The sequence below is a fragment of the Rhodamnia argentea genome, chromosome 2, assembly GCF_020921035.1.
Source record: "Rhodamnia argentea isolate NSW1041297 chromosome 2, ASM2092103v1, whole genome shotgun sequence".
Taxonomy (NCBI): Eukaryota; Viridiplantae; Streptophyta; class Magnoliopsida; order Myrtales; family Myrtaceae; genus Rhodamnia; species Rhodamnia argentea.
Window position 1 is genome coordinate 34,491,838 of NC_063151.1, and position 26,673 is coordinate 34,518,510.

At 42.7% G+C, this 26,673-nt stretch overlaps 3 protein-coding genes and 2 long non-coding RNA genes across 5 annotated transcripts; 4 read left to right on the top strand and 1 right to left on the bottom strand.

Moving 5' to 3' along the window:
• Positions 1-1,218: 1,218 nt before the first annotated feature.
• Positions 1,219-3,061, top strand: LOC115734232 (nudix hydrolase 18, mitochondrial-like). The gene is made up of 5 exons (XM_030664899.2): positions 1,219-1,485; positions 1,738-1,855; positions 1,959-2,042; positions 2,419-2,547; positions 2,652-3,061. Exons 1-5 carry the CDS (start codon positions 1,301-1,303, stop codon positions 2,763-2,765), a joined length of 630 nt encoding a protein of 209 aa, XP_030520759.2. The 5' UTR covers positions 1,219-1,300; the 3' UTR covers positions 2,766-3,061.
• Positions 3,062-3,895: 834 nt separating this feature from the next.
• LOC125313844 lies at positions 3,896-16,179 on the bottom strand. Its single transcript, XR_007197516.1, has 3 exons — positions 16,168-16,179; positions 13,098-13,102; positions 3,896-4,011 (listed from the first exon to the last, which is right to left on the bottom strand). It is a non-coding gene; the product is annotated as an uncharacterized LOC125313844 (long non-coding RNA).
• Positions 7,415-9,618, top strand: LOC115734226 (plasmodesmata-located protein 7). Its single transcript, XM_030664886.2, has 3 exons — positions 7,415-8,352; positions 9,163-9,276; positions 9,384-9,618. The coding sequence occupies exons 1-3, from the start codon at positions 7,554-7,556 to the stop codon at positions 9,389-9,391; spliced, it is 921 nt and encodes a 306-aa protein (XP_030520746.1). The 5' UTR covers positions 7,415-7,553; the 3' UTR covers positions 9,392-9,618.
• LOC115734223 (probable inactive receptor kinase At5g16590) lies at positions 13,153-15,430 on the top strand. The gene is made up of 2 exons (XM_030664872.2): positions 13,153-14,695; positions 14,810-15,430. The coding sequence occupies exons 1-2, from the start codon at positions 13,453-13,455 to the stop codon at positions 15,391-15,393; spliced, it is 1,827 nt and encodes a 608-aa protein (XP_030520732.1). The 5' UTR covers positions 13,153-13,452; the 3' UTR covers positions 15,394-15,430.
• Positions 16,180-24,536: 8,357 nt separating the features above from the next.
• On the top strand, positions 24,537-25,039 carry LOC125313892. Its single transcript, XR_007197593.1, has 3 exons — positions 24,537-24,579; positions 24,840-24,902; positions 24,994-25,039. It is a non-coding gene; the product is annotated as an uncharacterized LOC125313892 (long non-coding RNA).
• Positions 25,040-26,673: the final 1,634 nt, after the last annotated feature.

Below are 26,673 nucleotides of genomic sequence, written 5' to 3' on the forward strand. Positions count from 1 at the left end.
GCTTTCTCGGCTTTGGTGGGTCCCGTCGCTTTCGGTGTTTGAAAATCTGGGTCGGTTGCTTCGTGCAAGAGAATTCCACATCATTACCGTTGATGGAGGTGGCTTTTTTCCTAAGTTTGCTTAGGACAGTTCTGTCGGCCCATAATACTTAATTCATCCGTCGGATCACTGCGGAGTAAGATTATATATGCAGTCTTCGGATGATCCTGTTAAACTTCCGGACGTCCGAGAAGGTGCTTGTTGCTCCGGTGGTGCCGGCGGCGATCAATCCTAGATATAATACTGAGTTCGAGTTGGAAGCTATCCAAGATTCACCGGTCGTAATCGGGCTTTGCCCTTTCCGACGGCGACTATACCTGGAGGGAAGTTGACCCTGCAACCCATTTGCTGGTTATTTATCGTACGGACTAATTTCAAGGATCGTGACGCTTTGACCGAATGGCAAAGCATGCACGATGCACGATTCAAAGACCTCTCTCTAAGGTATATATAAAGAGTCCGAGTTTGACAGATTGAAATTTCATGTTTCGGTGCAATTACATGAGTATCTCACCGGAAGAACGAGTTTTACTGAGGATGCGTTTGGTTGACCGAATATTTCGCGATAAGACAAAAAAATACTCCTCAAGAAAAAGAAAGATGATTAGTTTTCGTTTGTTTGATGATTTATGAAAAATGATTTATTTTTATTAATTGGGAGTGGAGTTTGTTTTCCTCGATTTAAGTTTTGCCGTTTTCGATCCATGAAAGTCGTCGTCCATAATTTTCTGTGGTCCGAACATCGAAAATCGCAAAAATAATTAATTTTTTTAAATAATTTTCTCCTGAATGAATTTATGGGGTATGTTTGCGCAACGATTCTCTTTCTTTCGAAATAGGAAGAGGAGGAATCTTTTTAGGCTTAAGTTTGATCCACGTCAAAAACACTGCCGTTCCACAGTGGGAGCAATTGGCTTTTTTTTCACTGGACGGACCGAACACGACATGTCACGTGACGCGTCAGCGACACGTCGTCTTCGACCGACCTCTTCCCATCGCAAATCCCACACACATATCCCAAAGTGGTCCCCCACCGGGCCCACCCACAACCCAAATTACTTTATTGCCCCCAAGCCCAGACAAAAACCCAAAACCAACGACGGCCCCACACCCCCGACAAAAGACCGGGCTCACTTTTCTAGATCCTCCCCAAGGTCTTCTTCTTCATCACCGTCGTCGCTATTAAACGGGGTGTGAGCTCGGCCTCATCTTCTCGCTCATCGTTTCCAAAGCTAAAAGGCGAAACTTTCCAAGGACGTGCATGCTCTGTTATTTTGGATTTGCGCCGGGTTATCGCATTGAAAATCTTGGAGAAGGGTGTGGTCGGAAACTGGTAGACATGGCCGCTTTGGTGTCCCAAGAGAACATGGTCACTCCCACTCTGGTGTCTCGCACCGGGCGGCACTTGCAGCGGTACAGCAAGCATGGCTCTCGCCAAGTCGTCGGGTTCGTATTCTCTCTCTCTCTCTCTCTCTGATTATTTGTGTGAAGATTGCTTCTGATTCGATGCGAGCCAGAATCCTGAAATTGATGTCTGAGGCTACTAGGAGAAAGGCGAGGTTTATATCCATACTGTCATGCGAATCGACCAATAGATCGACAACCAATTGAGAATGATACTAGGAAATTGTATTTTAAGCCACCGAGTGTACTGAACGACTCGTTCTTGGTTTCGGTTTTGTGCCGAACTATTTGCAGGTGCATTCCGTACAGATTCAAAAGCAGAGAAAAGGGTTCTTTGGTGGACGAGACAGGAGAAGAAGTGGAGGTGCTCGTCATAAGTTCCCAGAAAGGGAAAGGTCTGTTGTTTCCCAAGGTAAAAGATTTAACTCATTTTGACTGGTGTGGTTTTGATAGGTTGAATTAGCGATTAACTGTTAATCTCACCGTGCTTTTCGTCCGTTCGTTGTTCGTCTCAGGGAGGTTGGGAAATGGATGAATCCATGAACGCCGCAGCTTTGCGGGAGACCGTGGAGGAAGCTGGCGTCCGAGGTACTATTGAGGTGAGTGAGTTCATACACAGTCTTGCAATGCAAATTTTTTTTTCCAAGAATAGAAGTTGATTTGTGCAAAAACAAGATGGTCTGAAATCTTACAGGACATGGATATAGGCACTTGAGCGTTGACCTCTAGAAGTGAAGACCCTTTCTTTTCTTTAGTTCAAAATTTATGGATTTATCATTCTATACCCGAGGAGTATGAATAGGAAATCTGAATAGGTCGAGTTTTTTGGAAGTCAACTGAGTGTTAGATGCGTACATCTTTTGTTCACGATCACGCCTGAGATGAAAGAGTAAAGTCCACAACTTCGTTCGCTCCTCCGAGAAGATGCGGTCAGACTATTAACACTGAACCGCTGCTCGTTTCCTTGTGTTTCAGAGGCAACTAGGCAAATGGAGTTTCAAAAGCAAGAGCCAGGACGCGGTTTATGAGGGATACATGTTCCCGTTGCTCGTGGACGAGCAGCTGGAGATCTGGCCGGAGAAGAACGTCCGACGAAGATACTGGGTAAGAGCTTGTGCCCGAAAGCTTTTACTTTCTGTGCTACTGACTAAATGGAAAACTAGATTATATAGCGAATCTGACGATGGATGGATGAATGGTTGATGCAGATGAATGTGAGAGAAGCTAGAGAGGTATGTCAGCATGGGTGGATGAAGGAAGCCCTGGATGTTCTAGTGAGCCGTCTCGCCTCCAAGGAAGGAGGAGATCTTCCCTCGCTATGACGTTGCTCAATCGGACTCTGTATATAGAATTGCAGTGATCACTGAATGGAGGAAAAGAGGTGAGGCGCGACTTTTCGATCCCGAGCGGTTTTGGGGAGAGGATTAGGGGAGGTTATGAAGTTGTATCATTTAGATACTAAGGGCAGGCGGTAGGAGCTATTAGAGATTCAGGAACCAGTCCATCCATGTTTTCAAAGCAAATGTATAGCATTGTTTCTCATGGTAATAGGATCAGCAAAAATCTCTCTGGCCAGTAAAGTTGTAAGTGATGGTATGCCGTCGCTTTTCTTCTTCAAGAGTACAAAATCACTCAGTCTCCTCTCTATGCTAGTGAAATGCTGGTGCAAGAATTCTCTTTTGTCTTTTCATTTACAATATATACGTAAGAATATGCAGTAAGGATTAGGACTTTGCTAGGATTAGAGATTTGGTGAAATGCTGGTGCAAGAATTCTCTTTTGTCTTTTCATTTACAATATATACGTAAGAATATGCAGTAAGGATTAGGACTTTGCTAGGATTAGAGATTTGGTGAAGTACGTTGAAAGCAAATGGCCTGAGTAAAGTTGGCGTGGGAGCGTGTCGCATGGCTCAATCTCGCCGGGGAATCAAGCAAGAGCCAGGCCGACCATGGGTCAACCATCTCTTTCGGTCCTTTTCGATCCTCTTATGTCCTCACAAACATCGCGAATTGAAAGCTCTGAAGAATGTGAAGGAGACAAACAGCGCAACGAGCAAACTGAATATTGCTGTGAAATGCTATGTGCCAAAAGTGTCTGGCCAGCTCTCCGAGTCCGTTACCCAAAGCTAACTGCAGGAGAGATTATGAACATCTGCTGATGGATCCCCAGAAAGTAACAGGATCAACTGGACTCCATCAGCTCTGCTCCTCTTCCGCACCACACTTTCCAAATTCCAATACTTATGACTTGCCATAACAAGTCCGAAGCGAGAATTACTTGGCCAGCGACGAGGGGTCGGTGTTCCGGCATTTTCCCGGCCGTGCTGCCGCGTAACTCTCGGTTCTGTCTTCATGTTATGGTAAAAAAACTAAAATGGACTGGATAACAAGCTATGGCCGGAATTGGGAATTCAGAAGTACAGAGCCATTTGAAGTGATGAACGCCGTCATTATCTTCTGAAGATCAACAAGTTCTCCTCAACATTAGTGCTCTGAATTTTCGCCCGCAAAAGTTTTTAGAGGATATCTCGAATTCGTCGGAGGAGGATAAATCTAATAGTAAGGCCTAAATGAAAGAACAAAAATTCTGTGTTGGTAATCACTAGCAACATTTGGAGACTTTCAAATATTGTTCGTGTAAGGACATAGGGCTACCACGGTGTAATATTGTTCGCTTTGGACCCACTCGCTCTCATGACTTTAAAACGAGTTACACAAAGTAGAGGACCCCAAACATTTATCAACTAGCCTAGGACTCCATCTTCGGCGATGTGCGACAAGAGACATGTGCTTGGCCTTGCCCCACGCATGTCCAGGCTAGAGGCGCTACCTCTCCTACCATTAGGGTGTCAAAACTAAACTGAAAATTGAACCAAAACCTAAACTGAACTGAACCGAAACGAAATTTCATATATTTCCAGTTCAGTTCAATTTCGGTTCGATTAATAGTAAAAAAATTGGATAGTTTCACAAGTCAATTCGATTCAGATCAATTCGATTCAGATCACGGTTTCTCTTCCTTTGTGCGTGCTCGCTCTCCTCTCTCACTGTGCACTCTCTCTCCCCTTTTTCTACTTTATTCTCTCTCTTCCTCTGTCTTTGTGCTCTCTCTCTCCCCTACTTTTTCTGCTTTAATCTCTCTCTCCCTCTGTCTTCGCTATCTCTCTCCCCTTTTTTGCGTACTTCCCCTCCCCCCCTCCTTTTCTTCTTCTCTCTCATCAGAGCAGTGTACGGCTTCTTTCCTTTTCTTCCCTCTCCCCCTTTTCATCTTCATGCTCTCTCTCATCAGCAGTGGATAGTTTCTCTCTCCCATTTCCATCATGTTCTCTCTCATTGGAGTAGTGGATGATTTCTCTCGCCGCTTTCTCATCTTCCACACGATTCGGAAAAACCCGGTCTTTCAATCCATGTATATTCTGTTGAGTGGTGGAAGAAGAGACCAGCTTCAGCCATGGATGAGTTCCGACCAAATCCAGTCCCTTGGCGACAGATCTGGAAGTGAGGCACCGGGCGGAGGAGACGGCCAAGCTAGAGAAATGTGGGGCCGCGACTCCAGTGGCAATGGCAGAATGAAGCATTGAGGTTGGGCTCGTGGTCGCTGACGAAGGGAAGGCTGGCTTTCTTCTTAACCATCATTACCATTTTTTTCTTGGAGAAATCGAACCAACGCACAAAAGCAGTGGAGATCTCAAACAAAAGAAAAGAAAAGAAAAGAAGAAAAAGGGAAAAATATAAAAATAAAAATGAGAAAGTCGAACTGAAAACTGAACTACACTAAACCGAACCGAACTGAGTTTTTCAGTTTAGTTTGGTTCAGTTCAGAACAAGTTTTGGTTCAGTTCAGAACAAGTTTTGGTTCAGTTCGAGCAAATTTCTTAATGGTTCGGTTCAGTTCGGTTTTCTAAAAAACCAAACTGAACTGAACCACTGACACCCCTACCTACCATCCCTCCTCATGCGCCCTTTGCCAGGATCTGGATCGTCATAGTTTGTTAAAAAAGGCCACCATAAAATAATTGATTTGACTATTTACAAATTAGTGAACCGTTTAGATAAATTACTACTAACTTTATCAATGTCACTTACCAACTTGTTAAATCTACCATTCTTAATTTGAGAAATTCGCTAACTTTTCTTCGACAAAATTACCAACTAGTTTTATGTCATCGAGTCTACCTTGAGCCACCCTTTTTCGGATCAATTAGTTACTAACTTTTCGTCACTTAGTTACCAACTTTCCTATTAAAATGCCAACTCTACAATTGTAACTTTCCAACTTTTTGCCAATGCGGTCTTCAACTACTTTTAGTCTATAAAAGCCATTCACCAATTTTTATCTGATTGATATTGAGTTGCCAAACATTCTAACAATTTAATTCGCAATTACCTCTCTACTAGGCAAACACGATATTATGAAAGTTATTCAAGTTATGTATCAAAGCTTTTTTTCTCGATGAAGTTATCAACAAATCTTACTCGAGTCACTTACCGTCATTCTGTTGACTAATTCGAATTACTAAGTTTTCCAACCGTTGAGGTTACTCGCTTCTCTAATCAATTATCGACTTTTTTTCTGGGCTATTTACTAACTTTTCTTTCTAATGAAGTCGAATATTATGTGAGTCACCGACCGCATTTATGTGACGGGTTCCAAATTACCAACTTTTCTAATAGCGTACCGACTTTTATTAAAGTACCCAACTATTTCATAAAACACTAACGTTTATGAAAAGTAAAACATAGTGAGTTAATAGAAAAGTCGACCCATTGGCCAGTGGCTTGTACCGTCCTCGATGCAGAGGAAGATGGGCCCTGTGGATCAGGCCCAAAGCCCTACTAAATATGTTTTTTGGAGCATCATTGCAGCCCGTCAAGTAACAAATGGGCCGCGCCGGTTCGGCCTATTTTCCTCTTTTGCCTCGACCATTTTCTTTGCGTATTAATCATTTGCTTCCATTTGTTTCGCAGGGAAATGAAGGATAAAATCATATTTTTTTGAAAAATGATCACCTGTATCGCTTGAAATAATTTGCCAATAAAAAACGTTCTCTTTACCGGCAACGATATATGTCTAGACAATTTGGTGGACGGCGGAAATATTTTTCCGTCCATTCGTTTCTCTTTCCTCTTTTGCCACGACCATCTTCTTTGCCCAACAATCCTTTAGTTCCGTTTATTTTCACGGAAAAGCGAACGATTCGAAAAACATTTTTAATAAAAATGGTAGCTTATATCGCTTGAAATAATTAGCCAATGAAAAAATGTTTTTACTTTCTATAACAATATATCTGAATAATTTCATGAACGATGATAATATCTTTCTTTGATTCATTGATTAGTGATTCAAGCGATCATTTTTTGCTCTTACGCTCATCACAAAAAAAAAAAAAAAAAAGCCCCCGATGGTTATCTAAATCAACCACTCCAAATCGAAAAAGAGACCCATTAGCCGGGTCTATATATATGTGTGTATGTGAGCGTACGCACAAGACAAATCCCTTTTTGATAGAGAAATGGTTTGACACATGGAGAGCACAAATGCTTGTGATCGACTTGGGAACGAGAAAACTTCCCGACGAAGTTCATGCAAAGCAAAGCAAAGGCATGCAATTTAATTATGGGCTCGTCCCCTTTTGATCGTGCTCGCCATATCATCAGCTCAATCATGCACGGAGAAAAAGGAAACGCTTTCTGTCTTCTGCTCTGAAGAGAAAAAATATCGAACGTTTCCTTCGTGAAAGCCGTCGATTATCGATTTTCATTTTAAGTACCCCGACTCGAGCCTGTCACATCATTTAGTAAAAACGAGCCTTAGTGTCTCCTGCATGCTTCTCATATAAGTAGCCAGTTTGTGCTATCCTTCATTTATCTCTTCAATAGTAGTCCTTTTTCACCTCACATCACTCCCTGTGACCCTCTATTACCCAAGTGATTAAATTAATCAATGATCAGCAAAGGGAATCAACTAAAGAGATCCAACTAGGATTCTGTCTTTCTCGCAACTTTTAACACATTCAAAGTAAACATATACTAATCCCCACAAAGCAAAAGCTGTCTTCCCTTGAGAGTATCCTCCATCTTATTTGAGCCCAGAACCTGCATTTGCATATGCATCACATTCATGCACATGATGAAGATTTAGGAAGGCCAGTGACCCTTTCCCTCTCTAGATGCGCAGCCATGTCTAGAACAACAAAGCTCGTCTCCCTCTTGATCATCACCATCCTGATCCTCTTCATCGATCCTTCACATTCCTACACCGATTCATTCCTCTATGGAGGCTGCTCTCAGCTGAAATACGCCCCCGGCTCGCCCTACGAGTGGAACGTCAACTCTCTCCTCACCTCGCTCGTCAACTCAGCCACCTACTCGGCCTACAACAAGTTCACGGTCGTGGCCTCGAGCCCGCAGGACGTCGTCTACGGGCTCTTCCAGTGCCGGGGCGACCTCTCCATGCCTGAGTGCGCCGCATGCGTGGCCCACGCAGTGAGCCGGCTCGGGTCCGTCTGCTCCCACACGTGCGGAGGCGTGGTGCAGCTCCAGGGGTGCTATGCCAAGTACGACAACGACACCTTCCTCGGGGTGGAGGACAAGACCGAGGTGCTGAAGAGGTGCGGGCCCTCCGACGGGTACGACGCGGACTTGATGGGCCGGAGGGACGTGGTCCTGGCGAGCCTCGCGAGCGCCGGCGGCCCTTACCGTGTGGGCGGGTCGGGGAAAGTCGTGGGCATTACCCAGTGCGTTGGGGATCTGAGCGCGGGGCAGTGCCAGGATTGCGTCGCGGAGGCGATCCGGCGGCTGAAAGGCGAGTGCGGCACGGGGGTGTACGGTGACATATTCCTGGCCAAGTGCTATGCTAGGTACTCAACCAACGGGGCACAGTTGTTCTCCAAGGCGAATGATGGAGGTGAGTGATCACTTCTCTATTTTCTTCTTGACCTAAAAGCTCCATACTTCGCCAGTGCGTTCACTGGTGTAGCGTTATGCAATGGACAGATACAGCATCACTAACCAACCAAATCTGTTTTTTCCATCGCAATTCTTAAACATGCGTGGTAATTTGAATGCCCAACCAAAGAGCAAAGACACAAGCAGTTAGACACTATAACGTCAACATAACATAGACCTATTGAAACGGGTCATAAACTCATTTATTAACCCATATACGATGGGTTGAGTTGTTATATTTGAGTAGTTATATTCAATAAATGAGTCGTAAATGAATTCAAACATAATACGAGTGTTACATGGTTTGTAAATGGATCATGAATGGGTTTCCAATTTACTTAGACTTACCTAACCCATTTCTATGACTCTCTCTCTATTTTCTCTCGCGCTTACTCACTCCGCACTCTCAACTCAATTTGATTATGAGTTTTTCTATATTTAATTAAATATGAAAGTAATTTACGAATATGATACGGATCGGGTATGAGTCGAATTTGGTATATGTTACTAGATTTGCATTACAATAGACGAGTCTATTTGGATCGGATCATTTATGATCCGACTCAAACTCGACCCGACCTACCTGTTGATGAGTCTAACACATGGTGTGAGTTGCTGCAAAAGGATCGACTTCTTTGACGACGATCTTGTTTAGTTTGCCCCAAAAAGAGAAAGTACCGCGACAGTCCATCAGGAAACAGACGATGGCCGATCGACTCGAGTAATTTAGACCATGTTATCGATACAAATTCCGTTCTCGCAAACGCAGGGAAATCGAGGGACAGAGGTACGAAGACGTTCGCGATCATCGTGGGTCTGCTGGGTGGAGTTGCTCTGCTCATCATCTTCCTGACTTTCATGAGGAAGGTGTTTCAGGGAGGAGGTAAACCAAGCATCTACAGAAAAGAACACCAATGACAGGAATTCGTGCGTTTGAATAACTCTATAAAAAGACTGCAGTTGGTTGATGTTTTCTTTTGCCTTGCGCAGGTAAATAACGAGGTTGAGAGAAATTTGGGCAAGATCCCCCGACCATCGTGTTTGATTCTATTCATGTCCGAGAAGTCTTGAGGAATGAAAACGGAGATGCATTTGATCAAACAATTCATTTGAAAGGAATCAAAATAAGGCAAAGCTTCGATTTGTTGTGCGCGTGAAGATGTTGTGATCGATTAAATGCGACAATTTCAATCTTACGCTTTGCTCGATTTTACTTAACTTTTTCATATGAGTGCTTCTTCTTCTTCACTTTGTGAGAAATTAAAAGGGTTAATATCGCGAAAAATCTTAAATCAATACATTCTATGACAAATTTACACTCAAATTGATTTTTTTACTACAAAAACCTCAAAGTGGTACACATATGACAAATTTATCCCAAACTAATTTTTTTATCCTAAAAAATTCCAAACTGATATATCTACGACAAATTTATCTCAAACTAATTTTTTGACCTAAAAAAACTCCAAACTGCTACATTTTTTTTTGCAAACAAATTTACCCCAACCTACTTTTTTGGCCACCGAAAACCTCAATATGATATGTATGTATCAAATTTATCATTCGTTAGCTTATGTAAAATTGGGTTAATGCTCCAAACCGCCACACCTATGACAAATCCCAAATCGGTACATCACGAAAAACCCCAAATCAGTATTCTTATGACAAACGAAGGGTAAAAACCTCGAATGGGTACACTGTCAATTTGTCATGTGTCATCTAACTCAGTAATTTGATAGGAAAATTTAATGGAAAGTAACATGCGGTACCGATTTGGGATTTGTCAAGTATTTACCGGTTTGAGTTTTTCGTGATCAAAAAATTAGTTTAGAGTAAATTTATTACATGTGCATCAATTTGATATTTTTGGTGGTTAAAAAAGTAATTTTTTGATAAAGTTATGACAGTATATCAATTTGAGATTTTTTATGGTATTAATCCAAATGAAAATGATATTGAGAAATTCTCAACCCCGTTATAATAATTTTTTGCAAGCCTAATTGTGATGATTGTGTACGCGTACGAAATTGGTCATGTTAGATATTGTTATGAGTATGAGTACGCATACGAAATCGGACCCACCTTACTTTTTTTTTTCTTTTCTTTTCTTTTTCGAGGGGAGGGAGCGTAGTCTTGAAAGTCGGGAAAAATTCAAAAAAGGGCTTGAAGTGCTTTTGTTTTCTCAAATAAAAACCCTAAGTGAACTCTGTTTCAAATAAGGGCATGAAGTGCCCTCATTTTCTCAAAAAAGGGCCTGAAGTGAATATTATTTCAAATAAGGGCCTGAAGTAGCCATAAAATCTTTAAAAAAAAACGGCATGATTTCAAGGGCATTTTCGTCTTTTTTACTTATATGATTTTTTTTCTTTTTTTTATCTGTTTTACACTTTTTTTTTTCTCTTCACTCACTCTCTCTTTCCCGATGCGACCAGACCCTCCCCCACTCTCTTTTCTTTCTTCTTCTTCTTTTTCCTTCCGTTGCTCATGACCACCCCCTCCATCTTCGGATGCCGGCCAGCTGTCCACCTCGCCCCACCCGTAGCCGCGCCGCTCAACCTTCGGTCCAAGCCTCTCGTCGCTGTTGCCACTGTTTCGAGCCCTTGCACCTGACGCCGAGAGACCCACGAACCCACGAGCTCGATGAGGTCCGACCCCTATCTCCTTCTTTGCTCACCGCCACCAACCACCCACTTGACTACCGACTCCACCTCGCGCCATCGGCCGTTTGTTCGATCGTCGGCCCGCCCTCCCGTCGCCACCGGATCCGAGCCCGAGAAACTCGGATCTACACCCGATCTCGTGCCTTGAGCCGTCGCGCCACCAGAGGACCCCGCGCTTGCCCTCTACGGGACTCGACGCCACCCTCGGCCTTCTCAATCGCGACCCACTACTGCCCTAAGGCCGTTCTGTCGCTCGGGCGACCCCCGCCTAGTCCCAAGCGACGACCCACGACCCTTGGTCCGGGCGGGGGCCGTCGATTCCGCACTAATCCGAGAGAGGGCCCGACCCTCTCTCGGTGACCCCTGCCTTTGGCTAGTGACCTCACCGGCCTTCGCCGCCCTCACTAACCGCCCATCGGCGGTGGGCCGGCGACCCCTCCCCGCTGTGTGGTTTTTTTTTTAAATCAAAAAAATGAAAAAAAATAGAGGAAAATGAACAAAAATATAAAAATATAAAATGACAAAAATGTCATTTAGGCCAGACCCTTTTTTTAAAACACTATGGCCACTTCAGGCCCTTAATTAAAACATACTATATCACTTTAGACCTTTATTTGAAATAGAGTTTACTTGGAGTCCTTATTTGAAAAAACAAAAGGACTTCAAGCCCTTTTTAAAATTTTTCCCCTTGAAAGTCCCAAAAGCGAGATCGAATATTCAAGTTCCTCCTCGTAAAAAATATAGAGAGCATCATGTATGAAACAAAATGAGAAAATGAAAAGGGAAAAAAAAAAGAATATATGTAGTGAAGTGATGCTTTCTGATAACATGAAGCATTTCCTCTGGTTGTCAGTGCCACCATAATTCTTCCTGTTGTTGGGCACCACTACGTTTGGTTTCGGATCTTGTCCCCCCCCCCCTTTTTTTTTTTGTGGGCACGTGGAGGTTTTGAATTGAAAAGTAATGTTGCTCTTCTAGGCACTAGGCAGGTGCTTTTGACAACGGTCGACTAGATTTGCAGCAACTTAGGGGGTGAGCACTGGGAGATTCGATTCCACGATCGTATTGAACCGGTCCTACCCGACCAATTCCAAATTATACGAGGATCGGATAGATTCATTGCGAAAAATATATAATATATACACAACATTTAAACTTCTGTTTAGAAAATGAATGATTATATTAAAAATGGGCTTCGAATCTGGATAGCCTAAAAATTTCATCAATGCATTAAAAATTGTGTCACAGATTATTTATGTAATATATTTTTCGAAAACCATAGTTACAGTGCTTGGCATTGGCCGGTTTGGCTCCAGCCTGGTTCCTAAGAGAACCGACTATAAAATGGCAGATTTCTGATTTTCAGTCCGTAACCTGTCACGCTCTACAATAAATCACCCCACACCCACTTGTCCTTCTTGAAAAAAAAAAATCGTGCTATGAATTCGAGTATTCTCGCTTTTTGGATATTATCACGGGATTTAAAGAAGCAGTTGCCTCTTTCCTAATTCAATAAAAGGTGTCGTCTTTCTTGGTAAATGGTTGAATTAAAGGTAAACCTGTTCATTTTAAGTGATGGCGGAGTTGTTTTGTTAGTGGAGTGGAAAGGTCAAAGTCAACACTACCTCACTACCCCTAAACCGAAGAAAGTCAACCCCGCCATCCATTCTTTTGCATCATATGGGTTAGTTGACGGGCCCCACCTTGGAAACTTCCCTCTTCTCAAGGTTCCTTAATCAGGTGCCCAACGAGATAGAGATACAAAATCCTGGAGGGACGACACGCCCGGCCCCGCAGGCACTCTAGAAAATTGCTTGCATGATACGACACGATACGAGGATGGTGATTCTTGAGGGTCTTAGAAGCCCTTGGAGTAGACCTTTGTATCATCTTTGTCGACTGCTGAAGCAAATCGCAAAAATCTTCACACTTTTAAAATATGAATAGGATTTCGACACTGTTTTCGAGAATTTATCTTTTTCTCCTTTTTCTTCTTGCCAATCCGCTGTACGATGAAATAAAGTTCGAATATGATTATCTAGACCTACTCTTTTGAGCGAGTCTGGGCACCATGTACATGCTTCTGCTAAATTTAGGATCCACGTAAGTATGGACGAAATCAAACTCCTCGCCTTTTCTTCTTCTCTGTCCGGTGCAATTACTGTGCCATTCCTCCTCCACCGAACTTGCAGAAAAGCCTGCAACATCAAAATTAAAATCATCCTTCTCTTCAACTCACTCCTCCATCTCCCACCAATTCACATCAAACTCACATACTTCGCAGCTACCGCACTAATGTTTCTCACCGGAAACTCAATAAAATTCTTGCCAGCTGCGTTGATTCCAAGAGCCCCGGAATCCAACTTGGCAGATTTGTCGATCCCGAGTCCTCCCTCGCCATGAAACCTCCGTACCCCCCCAAACAGAGCATCCCCGCCGCCCTGTCCATGCCGCTCCTCGTCCTCCTCTTGCTCTGCCTCTTCTCTTCCCCTGCCAATTCTGACCTCGCCTCCGACAGAGCAGCTCTGGTCGCCCTCCGCTCTGCCCTCCATGGCCGCCCCCTCCTCTGGAACCTCTCTGCCTCCCCCTGCTCCTGGGAAGGGGTCAAATGCGCCCTCGGCCGAGTCATCGAGCTACGGTTGCCCGGGATGGGCCTGCGTGGTGAACTGCCATCCGGCGTCTTCGGCAACCTCACTGGACTCCAGACCCTCTCTCTCCGGTACAACTCGCTGAGCGGCTCACTCCCTCCTGACCTCGCTGGCCTCTTCTCTCTTCGCAACCTCTACTTGCAGGGCAACAAATTCTCTGGCCAGTTGCCAGACTTCTTGTTCTCTATGCAGAGCCTGATTCGCTTGAATCTAGCTGCGAATGAGTTCGACGGTGTGATCTCGCCGCGGTTCAATAGCCTCTCCGGGCTGAGCGCTCTGTATTTAGAACAGAACAACTTTACCGGGTCGATTCCTGAGTTGAGTTTGAGGCTTGATCAGCTCAACATGTCGTTCAATCATCTAAGCGGGGTGATTCCGACCCCATTCTCAGGCATGCCTGAGAGCGCTTTTGAGGGGAACTCGCTCTGCGGGAAGCCCTTGAGCCCTTGCAATGCAACAGCAGTGACGAGAGATAATAAGTTGTCCGGCAGAGCGATTGCGAGCATCGCGGTCGCTTCCTCGCTAATGTTGTTGCTGGTCCTAGCGATCGTTTTCTTGATATGTTGCATGAGGAGTGCCAAGAAGAAGCACAGTCATTCGAAAAATATTGAAGCTCCGAAGCAACCCAAATTCGGCATCCGCGCCATCGGGAAAACTAGGGATCCTAGCGGGTTTAACAGTCTGGTGTTCATAAGGAAGCAACAAGAGAATTTGTTTGACTTGGAAGACCTGTTGAAGGCTTCAGCTGAAGTTCTGGGGAAGGGGACTTTCGGGACATCCTATAAGGCTTCGCTGGGGACCGGAAACGCCATGGCCGTGAAGAGGCTGAAGGACGTGAGCGATTCCGAAACCGAGTTCGTGGAAAAAATTAGGGAAATCGGATCAATGAATCACCCGAACTTGGTACCTCTGGTGGCTTACTACTATAGCAGAGATGAGAAGCTTCTGGTTTATGAGTACATGCCCACGGGAAGCTTGTCTGCTCTGTTGCACGGTAAAAACTGACCTTAAGCTTTGTCTGCTTACGTTGGATTGTTAATCAGAGAGTTTAGTGCATTGTTTTTCTCGTCGACACCGAATAATTCTGTGACGATTTTCTCGATTATAGGCGATAACGGCGCCGGGTGGACACCGCTTAGTTGGGACACGAGGTGCCGCATCGCACTCAGGGCAGCGGAAGCGGTCGCGTACATCCACTCGCGGGGTCCCGAGGCCTCCCATGGGAACATAAAGTCGTCGAACGTCCTCCTGACCAAGTTGTACGAGCCCCGCGTCTCCGACTACGGCCTCGCCCGCCTCGCCGGCCCCGCCATCTCCCCCAGCTGGTTCCACGGGTACCGCGCCCCTGAAGTGATAGACATCCGAATCGTGTCCCAGGAGGCCGACGTGTACAGCTTCGGCGTGCTGATATTGGAGCTCGTCACGGGGAAGGCCCCCTCGACGTCGCTGCTGGCCGAGGAGGGGTTGGACCTCCCGAGGTGGGTCAGCGGGGCCGTCGAGCAGGATTCGGCAGCCGAGGTTTTCGACGCCGAGCTGCTGAGGTACCAGAATGTGGAGGAGGACATGATACGGATGTTGCAGATTGGGATCGACTGCACCGAACAGAGTCCTGATCAGAGGCCCTCCATGGCCGAGGTGACCAAAAGAATGGAGAGCCTGTCTCAGTTTCGCTCGCTTCAAGAACAACACTAGGAATTGTCTTTGTTAACGTGTCTGATGGAAGTGCATTCCGAGTCTGCATTTGAAGAACTGGAGGTGATCAGATTCAGCAACACGTTGGTGTTGGTGGGGTTTGAGAATTTGAGTCAAATTGTAAATTATTTTCCTATTTTATCCTTCTTTTAAATTGTTTATTTGATTTTTGTTGTTTGGATTTCTTGTACGCGATGATGATTTGTCAGTGTGTTTAGGTAGCTCCTTAGGAAACCGTTGTCATCAGATTCATCCTAAACAAGAAAAGCTTCATTAGTAAGCTATTAAAAGTTAATATACATGATACAAAACGCATCGGCGAATATCATAAACTAAGACTATGTTTGGTCACCTGAATAAAAGTCAGGATATCGTATAATTTTATCCTATCTTGTAGTTTCATCCAATAAAGCACGAAATGAACAAACAATAGTCCCATCGCATTCAGATCCCCAATCCCCTACCTTTCCATTTGACTTCTGATTAAAGATTGATCAAATTTGTGTTATTAAAACGAGGAAAAAGAATGTCACGCTTCGAGTGACACCGAGCACGATATTACCGAGTCAACCGCTCGATGTTTAAGCCGGTGTGAGCCGGGCAAGTTAGTTATTCGTACTCTCCATACCGTGGAACAATGATGAATCCCTTCGAGAGATTTTACCTTGCAGTTCCATGTTTCAAAAATATTGTTCTGTCCTGCTTTACTGAAGGTTCTCTTGTTGATACTTAATCACCATATCAATCGAGCATTTTGTCCTTTTGATCCACCACTAAGGCAGACAATGAACAAACAATATAGCCACATCGCATCATCGGTCGATATCGGAAGCCGAACAGATTCCCAATCCTGTGTCTTTCCATTTGACCTCCGATTCAAGCTCGATCGAATTCCACTCGCAGTCCTGGCTACATTATTAAGACGACGAGAAAGAAAGTCACGTTGCGAGTGGTGCCGACTATCGTGCCGACCCGATATTACGGAGTCAACCGCGCGAAGTTTATTTCGGTGTGAACCGAGCAATTTTGTCATTGGTGCTCTCCGTACCTTGGAACGATGATGAATCCTTTGCTTGGGTGTTTACTACTTCCAGCGTAAGCAAAAAGGTGGAGCGTTGAAGTAAAGGGGTAGCGAAACCGTGAGCCGTGGAGATGGAGTGGTTTCTTCGTGATTTTCCAAAGTTAAAGTGGGATTTAGACAGTGACCTTCCCTTTTCAGTTACGACCGGTCGCCTTTTTCGCTTTTCTGGGTTGTCCGATGACATCTGATCTGCTCCAACTTCCAATTAAGAAACCGACTTTACTTGTCTTAAACCGAAAGTGAGATTGGCGGGTCGCACTTGGTTTTTACGACGGTTGCCGTCGTGGGACTGTTAGTGTTTGGTTTCTTTAGCTTTCTTACGGCAATACCAAAGGACAAACATATATATATACAAAACTTTGCACCAAGATGTAGAATGTATTTTGTTTTTCGATGGATGGAAAATGAAGGATGGGTTGAAATTGGGGATGTTCTTGTGTATTTTTCGCAGAATAAATTACTGAGCATAAATGAGATTTAGATACCAAATCGAACTGTTTCAATTCGCGAAAAATGCAATATCAACCTGGCCTGTACTTGTACGTGTGGATTGGTCGTGCGATGTAAGTTCCATTCTCTCGGCCGTTTATAAGTACAAACAATTCCATGTGGGGATGACCCTCGCTCCGCTTTTAGCTCATATCGAGTCGATGAGATTAATGGATGCTTCAAATGCTCAGGGTTATTTACCTTAGTTGGCTTCCTTGTCTTACAAAAAAGAAGGTGAGGAACCATATCAACTCAAAACCAATTAGTTAAGGTCCGTTTGGTTCGGCTTTGGGGGAATTTCTTTAGGAAAACGCAAATACTTTTGAACTAAAGTAATTTTTCAAAATACAAGTAGTATTTGGTAAAGTATAAATTAAAAACACATTAGGATACAACTTTGATTAAATGGTGTTTGAAAAGATTGAACTTTACAAAGCCCTTTTGCATTTATTTTCGTTTCAAAGAATGAAATCGGCTAAGGATCGACGATCGGCGAGGCCAAATCTATCGCCGCCAGCCCCCGCCTAAGGTCGCCCACCTCAAGCGAGACTTGGATCGCGCAACTAGGCCAACATAGGCCTCATCGCATCAATTTGTACAACCCAAGCAACCATTGTCCTAGGGTTGCGCGACCCGCACCTCGCATAAGGTCGTGCGAACTCAAGTGAGGCTGGTGGCGGCTCGCCGGTGGCGGCTCGCCGGTGGCGGCTCGCCGGTGTTGAGGGCTTCGCCAGAACGGTTAGAATTTTCAAGGAAATTTTTGCGATAATGAAAGTAGAGCGAGGATAAAATTAGAAGGAAAACAAGTCTATTTTCATTTCGGAAAATGCAGCATTGCAAATGCTTAATCAAATAGGGTCTTAGTTCAGTTTTGTTACAAAATCGATAAGTTTTGTTCTAAACCAACTCGAACTAACCGAAGTATCAAATTACTGATATCCATAGTTTCGTGAACTTTAGTTACTTTTGTTTCCTAGAGTATGATATTGGAGTATTGCAAAATTCGCTCACCTTTCAGAGAAATTATCCAACTGAACTTACTACATGTACTACAATGAATCTACACCGTCAAATCCAGTAAAACTGAGCAAGACCCGGCCATTTGATGATCGAGATTCAATTTAGTACGTATGATATGCTCAACGTGATTATTTCCCCATTTCCATTGGGGAATCTCCGTCTCAACTTCATTTTAAAACCCTGCCCACTAGATGAACGTGGGCTGGTTACTTAGCTGAAAAGCCCATCTCCCGAAAGGCCCAAGTCTAGGACCCGTTTGGCTTCAGACTAACACCTTAAACCCAACAGCCTCGGTCAGGACCACTCATGGACGAGGCCTACTGCATCGCCGGACCGGTTTGAAGGCATGCAACCGATCCAATTCTCACTTCTCATTGATGAACCGGTGGTCGAGTCGGGTCAATCTAGGTATTAAATCCTGCATTCTGTTTTTCAGAACATATTCCTAGAAAGACTTAGGCTCTGCTAGCCATTCAATTGACTAAGCTGGTTGTCCAAGAGATAGACTAGAGCTCTTCAAATAAGAAACAAATCGATGATCCATTCTTTAATTTTTTTTTTTGGGTTTGATAATCACAATCGGTCAACATAATGAATAACTTATTAATCTAATTGAAATGTCGTTTTTCAACGAAATTAATTAACGTAAAGAAAACCACCATGCATGTTGTGCAATATGCATAGGGACAGATATTTGAATGAAACCAATTGATTTTTTGGAGGGCTTGTTTAGTTTGAATATTGTTGTTGCCGATGGAGGCGTCCACGTTGAGTTTTAGATATGAAATTGTCGGAGGGGACCAATTGAGAGGTAAGCTTGCATCTATCTTGGTAAAGCTAGGATGTTTGTTGTTCCATTTGTCGTAGCTATTCATGATAGCTTCTGCTTTGTGGATTAGGGTTGTTGTGCATGGTCTTTTTCCTCTCAATACCAAGTCGTTTCTCGCTTTCTAGATACACCTGAGCATTGTTGCTGTCAGTTTGAAGGTAGGTAAGTGAGTGTGGCTCTCAATCTACTCCTCAAGCCATACATCCATGCATGCGCGCGCACACTGTTTGGAGGGATATGCGCTCTCCAGATTCTATTCCATAGTCTGCGAGGTGGTTGGAAGGCGGTCGAGCTTGGTTAGTGGTAGACTGAGGCTCTTTATTCCTGAGTGCATTGTATGCACTTTTAACAGTGAAGAGTCCAGATTGCTTCTCCGTCCAGACTAACTTGTCCTTTTCGCGGATACGACGGAGTGGGATGGAAAGAATCTCCTCAACAAGCTCCTCATCAAAGTTAAGTCTACGCATTGGTTCATCCCACTTAGCTTCTTGGGGTCATATTTGTTTGCTGGACCATCAATAAGATCCCTCTAAAGCCAGTAGTCCTCTCTTATGTTGACATTTTCGCAAATTTCAAATGGACCATCTCACTGAACTTGAGATGGGTTCTCTACCATAAGGGATGTTTTGCCATCCCCAGGATGATCTTGGTTCTCTTTCGACGTGTGAAAAAGACACGTTTGGGAAGTACATTCCTTTTAATAATTTGCTCCACCGAGAATTCTGGCTTTGACTTGCTTGCCTAACATTGCTTTGTTAAAGGCAATGATATCTTGAAACCCAAGCCCCCGATGTCCTTCCTTGATTTTAAAACTTTCCAACTTCGCCGGTGTTAGTCCAATCTTGGATTAGCTGTTTTTTCACCAAAAGGATGCTATTTTTCTCTCTATTGATTTGCAAACGGAGATAGGGAGCTTTTGAGCAACCTCCAAGAAAATGTTTTTTGTATTTTACGGAGTTTGGCTCGTAGAAAATAAGCTAGTCTAGGAAAATATTTTTACCCATGAAAAAACTCATTGAAAAGTGGGAAAGATATTTTCTTTTGCTTTCTCAATCCTTTACATTCATTTTCTTTTATATTATTTTTCTTTGCATTCCTTTTCCTTTTCCTTTTTTCCTTTTTTTTTTTTACTTTTCTCCTTCTTCTTCCTTCCTCCGCTCGCGGTGCCTTCTAGGGACGTGCAATTAGATTAGGTAGAAGCGGATATCGGATTGGACAGCTTGAAAAACTGGTCCGATTTCGGTTCCAACATGAACAGGTCCGGTTTCCGATTCCAAAATTTTGGAACCGGTTTGAACTGGTTCGGTTTTCGGTTCCAAGTGAAGACCCATCTAGGAATTGGATCAATTTTGGAACCGGTTCTTAGTTACTGTAAAAATAACATAATTTCTCTAAGTTGAATCTAACTCTGCCTCGCCTCATTTGTTTGTTTTCCATTCTTTGTCACATCTCTCTATTCGTTGAAGCAATATTTTTATGGGTGAATGAAGAATGGAGTTTAAAAATTTATTTTTATGAATGGGGAACAGAGTTTTAGAATTTATGTTTTATGTTACACGTTTGAAATTTTTATTGTTTATAATTATACATGGCTACGTAATTGAACTTTTCATCGTTTATAGTAGTACATGACCATGTGTTTGGAAGATAGGGATTTCTGTTGATCATATTTTACTTTGAACCATTTTGTTGCTCAAATTATTTTCTCGTAAAAAAAGAAAAAAAAAAAAAGGTTCTTGAGTAGTCCTTGAAATCAAATTGAAAAAACAGAGTATGTTCTAGAACCTATTTTAGAAAAACGAGATAAATTATAAGTTCCAAAAACGGAGAACTGGTTATAATGAGGTAGGTTCTAAGTTCCAAGCTTGGAACCTACTCACCCCGAAATCGATCACCCCTAGCTCTTTCCTCCTTCTTCCTTTGACAATCGCGGACCTCGGCAATGGTTGGTAGCCCGACGTGCTCGAGGCTCGGCCGATCCTAGTGATCTTCAGCTTGCCCCGACCTCGCCGGATCTAGGATAAGTTTATTTTTATTTTTTTTGCATTCCAAAGGTTTTTTTTTTTTTTGTCAACATAAAAATTAATTGATTTTTGTGCTGTCCGTGCCCTCCAATTCTCAATGAGGTGAAAATTCCAATTCCGCCTTCAGTAAAAGATTGCGACGAAATGCAATAGTGACTCGACTATGATTTCCATGCATATCAACTGATAAAGAAGCATTTAAAATAACACTGATAAGAAGAAAACGCAAATAGACCAAAGCAGGTCGAATCATTCGGCCTTGGCTATGCTTCCTCAGGGGACCAATCCCATGTAATAATCGTCGGTCCTGTGGCGAGGTTGGAGCTGGCCGATTTGGTGAGCCCGAGATCGCCGGGATAGGCAAGCTCGCCCCTATGGCCGTCATGGCTGTAGGCTAGCTGAAATTAGAAAGTAAAGAATAAAGAATAAATAAAAACAAAAAATAAAAGAGAAGCGAATAAAAAGAAAAACAATTAAAAATTTTTGAATACAAAATTTAAAAAATGGCAAAATGAAATCATTGAAATGAGTGCATGGAGATTCTATACTGAACGATAGAACATATTTTTTTGGTATTTTTGATATTTTAGCTAAATATTGAAAAATATTAAATTTTCAAAAAATACTTTTAGAAAAATCTATTTTTTCGCGAAATAAATAAAGTCAATGTTTCATTAATGCATTCGATTTTGAAAAAAACAGAAAAGAAAAAAAGCATTGCAACGGACAACAGTGTGGAGATAGCCGTTGAAGGAACTTTACCTTTTTAACCCTGACGGGGGATCATCGACATTCCTACTGTGTGAGGGTTAAATTTGGAACAACAAGAAAAGTGAGAGGAAATACCCGATCTAGCCACTCCACTCCCTCTCTCCTAGGCCAAAAGAAAACGAGAAAATATTGCGTACAAACTTGGTAAGTCTGACGTGGTTCGGCTCACCGGTCTGAGTGCGACACGTGACAATTGTGGGGCCGCTTCTCGGAAAAATTGAAACGAGCGGGCGTTTCTCTCTCCATTGTCACAAAAAAATTCAACTCTTTCGGATGTGCGACACGTGTCCGAAGCGGGCCCACCTGTTAGCCCAAATTTTGAACTCTCGTTTGTGGTCTCTTTTTTCCTCCCGCCTCCCTCGTGAGATGCGCTCTCTGCCCTCCCTCAATCTCTCTTCACTATTCACTCTCCCCTCTCTCTCCCTCCCTCCCAAACACGCGATTCTGCTCTGCTCTCTCCATCACTCCCGAATCGCGATCGAGAAACCCTACTCTGCTCTCTCTCCTCGTCTCATGCCCAGTGACTACTCGCTGCTCTCTCTCCCTCCCTCCCTCTAGACGACATGCGATTCCGCTCTGCTCTCTTCGTCACTCTCAAATCGCGATCGAGAAACCTACTATGCTCACTCTCCTCATCTCATGCTCGGCGACTACTCCTTGCTCTCTCTCCCTCCAAAATCGACTCTCGACCTAGCAGAGACGACATCGGTCCGTCGAAAGTTGAACGATTGGCTGGGGAAGAAGGTGAGGGTGAAGTGCAACAGGGACGACACCATTGGCGACCTCAAGAAGCTCGTCGCCGCCCGGACCGGTACACGGGTCGACAAGACCAGTCCGCTCCAAGCCCGACTTGTTCGGATTCTACTTCCCGCTTGCTATCGTTGGAGCCACAAGTACGTGCCTGAAAGATTGCTCTGTCTGTGTCTACATTATGGTTATATGGGGAATTTCCTTTTGGTTTAGGTGAATTTATTTGGGTTTTAGTTGTTGTTCAAGGTAGACGAAAGACTTTTATTTTTGCTGTACAAGGAGTGCAGAGCTTGCAAAAGAGTGAATGGAGGCTTTTAATTAGGCCGATGCAAGGGCCCTTGTGTTTTCGCGGCTACGGTTGAATTTTCTTTGATGATTCTGGTGTTTAGATGTTCCTTTTACTTGAGAAAAGAGAAGTCTTTTTGCTTGAAGCGAAAAATTAGCACCCGAATGGTTCGAGTCAAAGAAGGTGATTGTGATGATTGGTGATGATAATCATAGATTATAAATGCTTGGTGTTCATTAGCCCCCATCAGAAATATGATTTTGGCCAAATTAGAAATGCTTAGTTTGCACAACTAGTGGCGTAGCTTTTGCCAAATGATTGGTTAATCATGGAGTATCCCTTTCCGTCCGTGTTTATCTATGTGTGTACCTATCTAAATGGACGCAATTGTGTGCATTACGTATATGTATGCATATGCATTAGAAAACTTAAGCAACGCCTCTGATGAAGTGATGCTGTAAGTGGTGGTGTACACTAATCTATATTCAGCTATGTGCTTTGCATTTTGATTTTTGAGCTAACATGAGTTTACTTTTCGAATGTTGAGCTTCTAGCCCGCTTCACCGTCTAAAACAAGTATTCGGTACTTAAGTGTTCTCCCCAATCCCTGTTGGTAACCAATGAATTTCAGTTTTTTCCTTTCTTTTCTCATGCCGATTTACTCCTTTTTGGGTAACTGCGGTAGTTGGCTACACCATTAGTGCGTGGACTACCCGTAATCCCTCTATTCCGTGGAAGATTATATTTTTTTTTTTGGTACTTTTTATTGTAAAGTTCTAATTTTATCCGAACAATGTTGGCTTGGACTAAATCTCTGTGCATCTTATAGGCTTTCATTATTGTGGGATGCAAAAGCAAGATTAGCTCGCTCCTCGACTGAAGCTGGTGAGAGTTTTGTAAAGACCATTGTTCTTATTAGGGAAACATAGCCATTTACCCTCTACAGCATGCTCGCATCCGAAATTTCTACCACCATTTTTAGTTGACTTCGAATTTACGAAATTGGGGTGTCTTTTTTTGTTTGTTTGTTAGATCTGAAATAACTCATATGTGTGTTGTGATATATTGGTCATCGGAACAATTGTTACGTGCCTTTATCTCAAGTACTACGTTAGATGGATTGGTTCATTTGTATACTCTCGGGTGTTTGGGGATTCAACGTGAACATGTTGTCAGATTTGACCCTGCAGACTTGTCGGTTTCTTGTGAATGTAAATTATTCGAATTAAAAGGGTAGTTGTGTCGCCATCCCTTGAAAGTGCTGGGTGGGAACATCTTGATTATGAGGATTCCATTTGCTTATATTTTGAAGAGATGGACTAAGGGTGCCAAACAAGGGATTGTGGATTATGAATCTCATCAAATGTCACTAGGTGCATCTAAGTTTAATCGATTTTCCACGTTAATGCAACAATCTTTGGAACCGATGAGTTTGGGAGCCGAAGACGCAAATACTATGAAAATAGTGACGAAGAACATGGAAAAAGCAAAGGCTGAAATTTCAACATATAAATCAAGTGTGGTTGTTCTTGATGATGCTAGTGATGATGATGATGATACTGAGCCTTCTTTGTGCAAGATTTCAGTATTGGACCCCCTTTGAAGGAAAGAAAAGGGAATGGGTTATGGAAGGCTTAAAAGCTCAAGTGAGAAAAAGAAGAAAAAATCTAAGAAAGGAACACCCTCAACGCGAGTAGAAAGTCGAGGTGAGTGACATACTATTCTAGTTAATATAATTAGTTAAATTTTTCACTTATGTTATGTTACATGATTTCAATTAACATATTTATTACTTTGTAATGTAGAGTTGGTTGTCCAAGCAACACATGACGAAACTCATTTCCCAGATTATTCGAGTAATTCAAATCTATTTTGAAGTGCCTTTTATCCCAACAACATTGGTGGTCCTATAGTGAATCTAAATTTTCATAATCGGGTTTGTCTCTCTTACTCCTCCATTTACAATTACATTTTACTTATTTTGTTCATTTTTTTATATAGATGCAACAGCCACCATACATCATGCCACCGGGGAATATGAATGGATTTTGCCCATTCCATAGTCGGGTATTCAATAGTTTGGTGTATTAATTTAGTTATAATGGACTGTGCCTATCTACAACTACAGAAAAATTCCTTCTCAAAAGTTACAATCGTTTGAAACATTATGCTAATGGGTTCATTTATTTTATGTAGATGCAATCACCATATATCATGCCGCCGGGGATTATGAGTGGTTTTTCCCCGTTCACTAGTCAGGTACTTATTTTGAAATCATTTTGGATCCCAGTTATTTCTTGTTTTTGTTGCTGCTGTAATATTTATGTTGATGGTTTTTTTTTTGGATTAGATGTTGGAGTACCATGATAGATCTCGGGGAACCATTTTGAGTCGGGTACAACTTACGCTTTCTCTCGTGGAATCACAATTCAGCACTATCTGTAATGTTGATAACGGATCATTATCTTCGCATGTCGTTTAGTAAAATGTAAATAAATTCGTTATTCTTTGTATAGGGGTCATCAAACTCTTTTTAGCATCTTGAGCATCCCGCAAGCAATAGGTATGACGTTGATACTGGAAAATTGTTCAGCTCCAGTTTACTTCTATATCAAACTTCTTGCGGTGTTCTATTGGCGATCTTGACAGATTCAGCAAAGGGTTGTAATTCTGTCTAGTTCTTGTGCTGTACAAAGAACCATATTATATGTCTATCTTCGTGGGATTGAACGATATTGGAACGGACCATCTTGCTTTAAGAAATGTTTGTATAGCCTTAACTTAGGTTGCACTTTGTTTAACTATGAAAGAAGGTAAAAATACAGCTTGTTCAGATTTATTTTACTGGTTTTAGCAGTTGAGTTTGATAGTTGTTAGTCCTTGTTATCTCTTGGTGACGCAGAGAACAATTTGATGAGCCGAAGGGCAATTCATAAAGCCTTTGTCGAGCTGTTGTTATGTTTTCCGTTACACAAGGCAAATGCGCAACTTGTGGCAAAACTACCCATCCACTTGAGAAGGTGTATTTTACTTGTGTCAAAGAGTCTTGATATGGGTTATGGATCAAGAGGCTACCAGTTTGATAGTAATGCTTTATATAAGAGTAATTTCACACGGAATCCTAGTTTTCGCATGGTTGGTAATTGCATGCACTGTTACACAGTTTGTATGTATCTTCTTCTTGAATGGACATGCCTCTACCTTTGTCTTAACATGTACAGGCTTCGCGACTTATTTTGTTTTATGAAGTGTCAGAATTCCCATTTTATGTTTTCCCTTCTTTCGGAGCTCTGAAGCACCCATGATAATTGCTTAGCATGTGCTTTCTTGCAATGAATTTCAGATAAGTGTATCGTTGCTTCTTGCAAAATGAGTGTAGGTGCTTTGAAGTTGCACCGTAACAGCTTTCTAAATAATTTCTCTATTCCTCTGCTTCAAAACTTTTTTTTCTAGTGGCTCGAGCTATGTGCCCTAAAGAAACAGGCATGGCTAACTCTATGTTTATGAACACAAAATTGCAGGTGACTGGAGAGCCAAACCTATCATAAATTGATGTCGGATGCCCCGGGTTTTGACGGAAACGGTGATTCTCTCTCTCCCACCCAAATCAATGATCAATGCTTTTTGTTTAGACCGCGACGATGGTTCTTGACTCGACCCTTTGTGTTTAGACCACGACGGTGGTTCTGGCGTGAAAAAAAAAAGATGAAGAAACTGGATTTGTCTGATGGGAAGTTGCATATGGATCCCTTTTCCATTCTTTTTCCTTGTTGAATATCATAGCAGAGATTGTTTAGGTGATTATACTTAGTGTAGAGACAAAAATACTAGAAAAGTCTTGCTTCTATTTTAATGGGCAATACAACAACTGTCTAGCATTTATGACTGTGGAGTATGGCGAGTCAATGCAAGTGGCCCGATGGGTATTACTTGAAATTTTGATGGAATTAGGGGAAATGAGGGAGAGAGGCAATGTCCCTATAGGTTCAAAAGTGGGTACGAATTATAAAAAACGACGTGAGTTTGCACA

What these genes read in the sequence shown, in the direction of transcription:
- LOC115734226 (XM_030664886.2), top strand. Translation starts at nt 7,554, where the DNA reads ATGCATCACATTCATGCACATGATGAAGATTTAGGAAGGCCAGTGACC. An exon ending in CTCCAAGGCGAATGATGGAG is followed by an intron (nt 8,353 to 9,162) that starts GTGAGTGATCAC and finishes TCGCAAACGCAG; the next exon opens with GGAAATCGAGGGACAGAGGT.
- LOC115734232 (XM_030664899.2), top strand. Translation starts at nt 1,301, where the DNA reads ATGCTCTGTTATTTTGGATTTGCGCCGGGTTATCGCATTGAAAATCTT. An exon ending in GCGTCCGAGGTACTATTGAG is followed by an intron (nt 2,043 to 2,418) that starts GTGAGTGAGTTC and finishes CTTGTGTTTCAG; the next exon opens with AGGCAACTAGGCAAATGGAG. An exon ending in ACGTCCGACGAAGATACTGG is followed by an intron (nt 2,548 to 2,651) that starts GTAAGAGCTTGT and finishes TGGTTGATGCAG; the next exon opens with ATGAATGTGAGAGAAGCTAG.
- LOC115734223 (XM_030664872.2), top strand. Translation starts at nt 13,453, where the DNA reads ATGAAACCTCCGTACCCCCCCAAACAGAGCATCCCCGCCGCCCTGTCC. An exon ending in CTTGTCTGCTCTGTTGCACG is followed by an intron (nt 14,696 to 14,809) that starts GTAAAAACTGAC and finishes TCTCGATTATAG; the next exon opens with GCGATAACGGCGCCGGGTGG.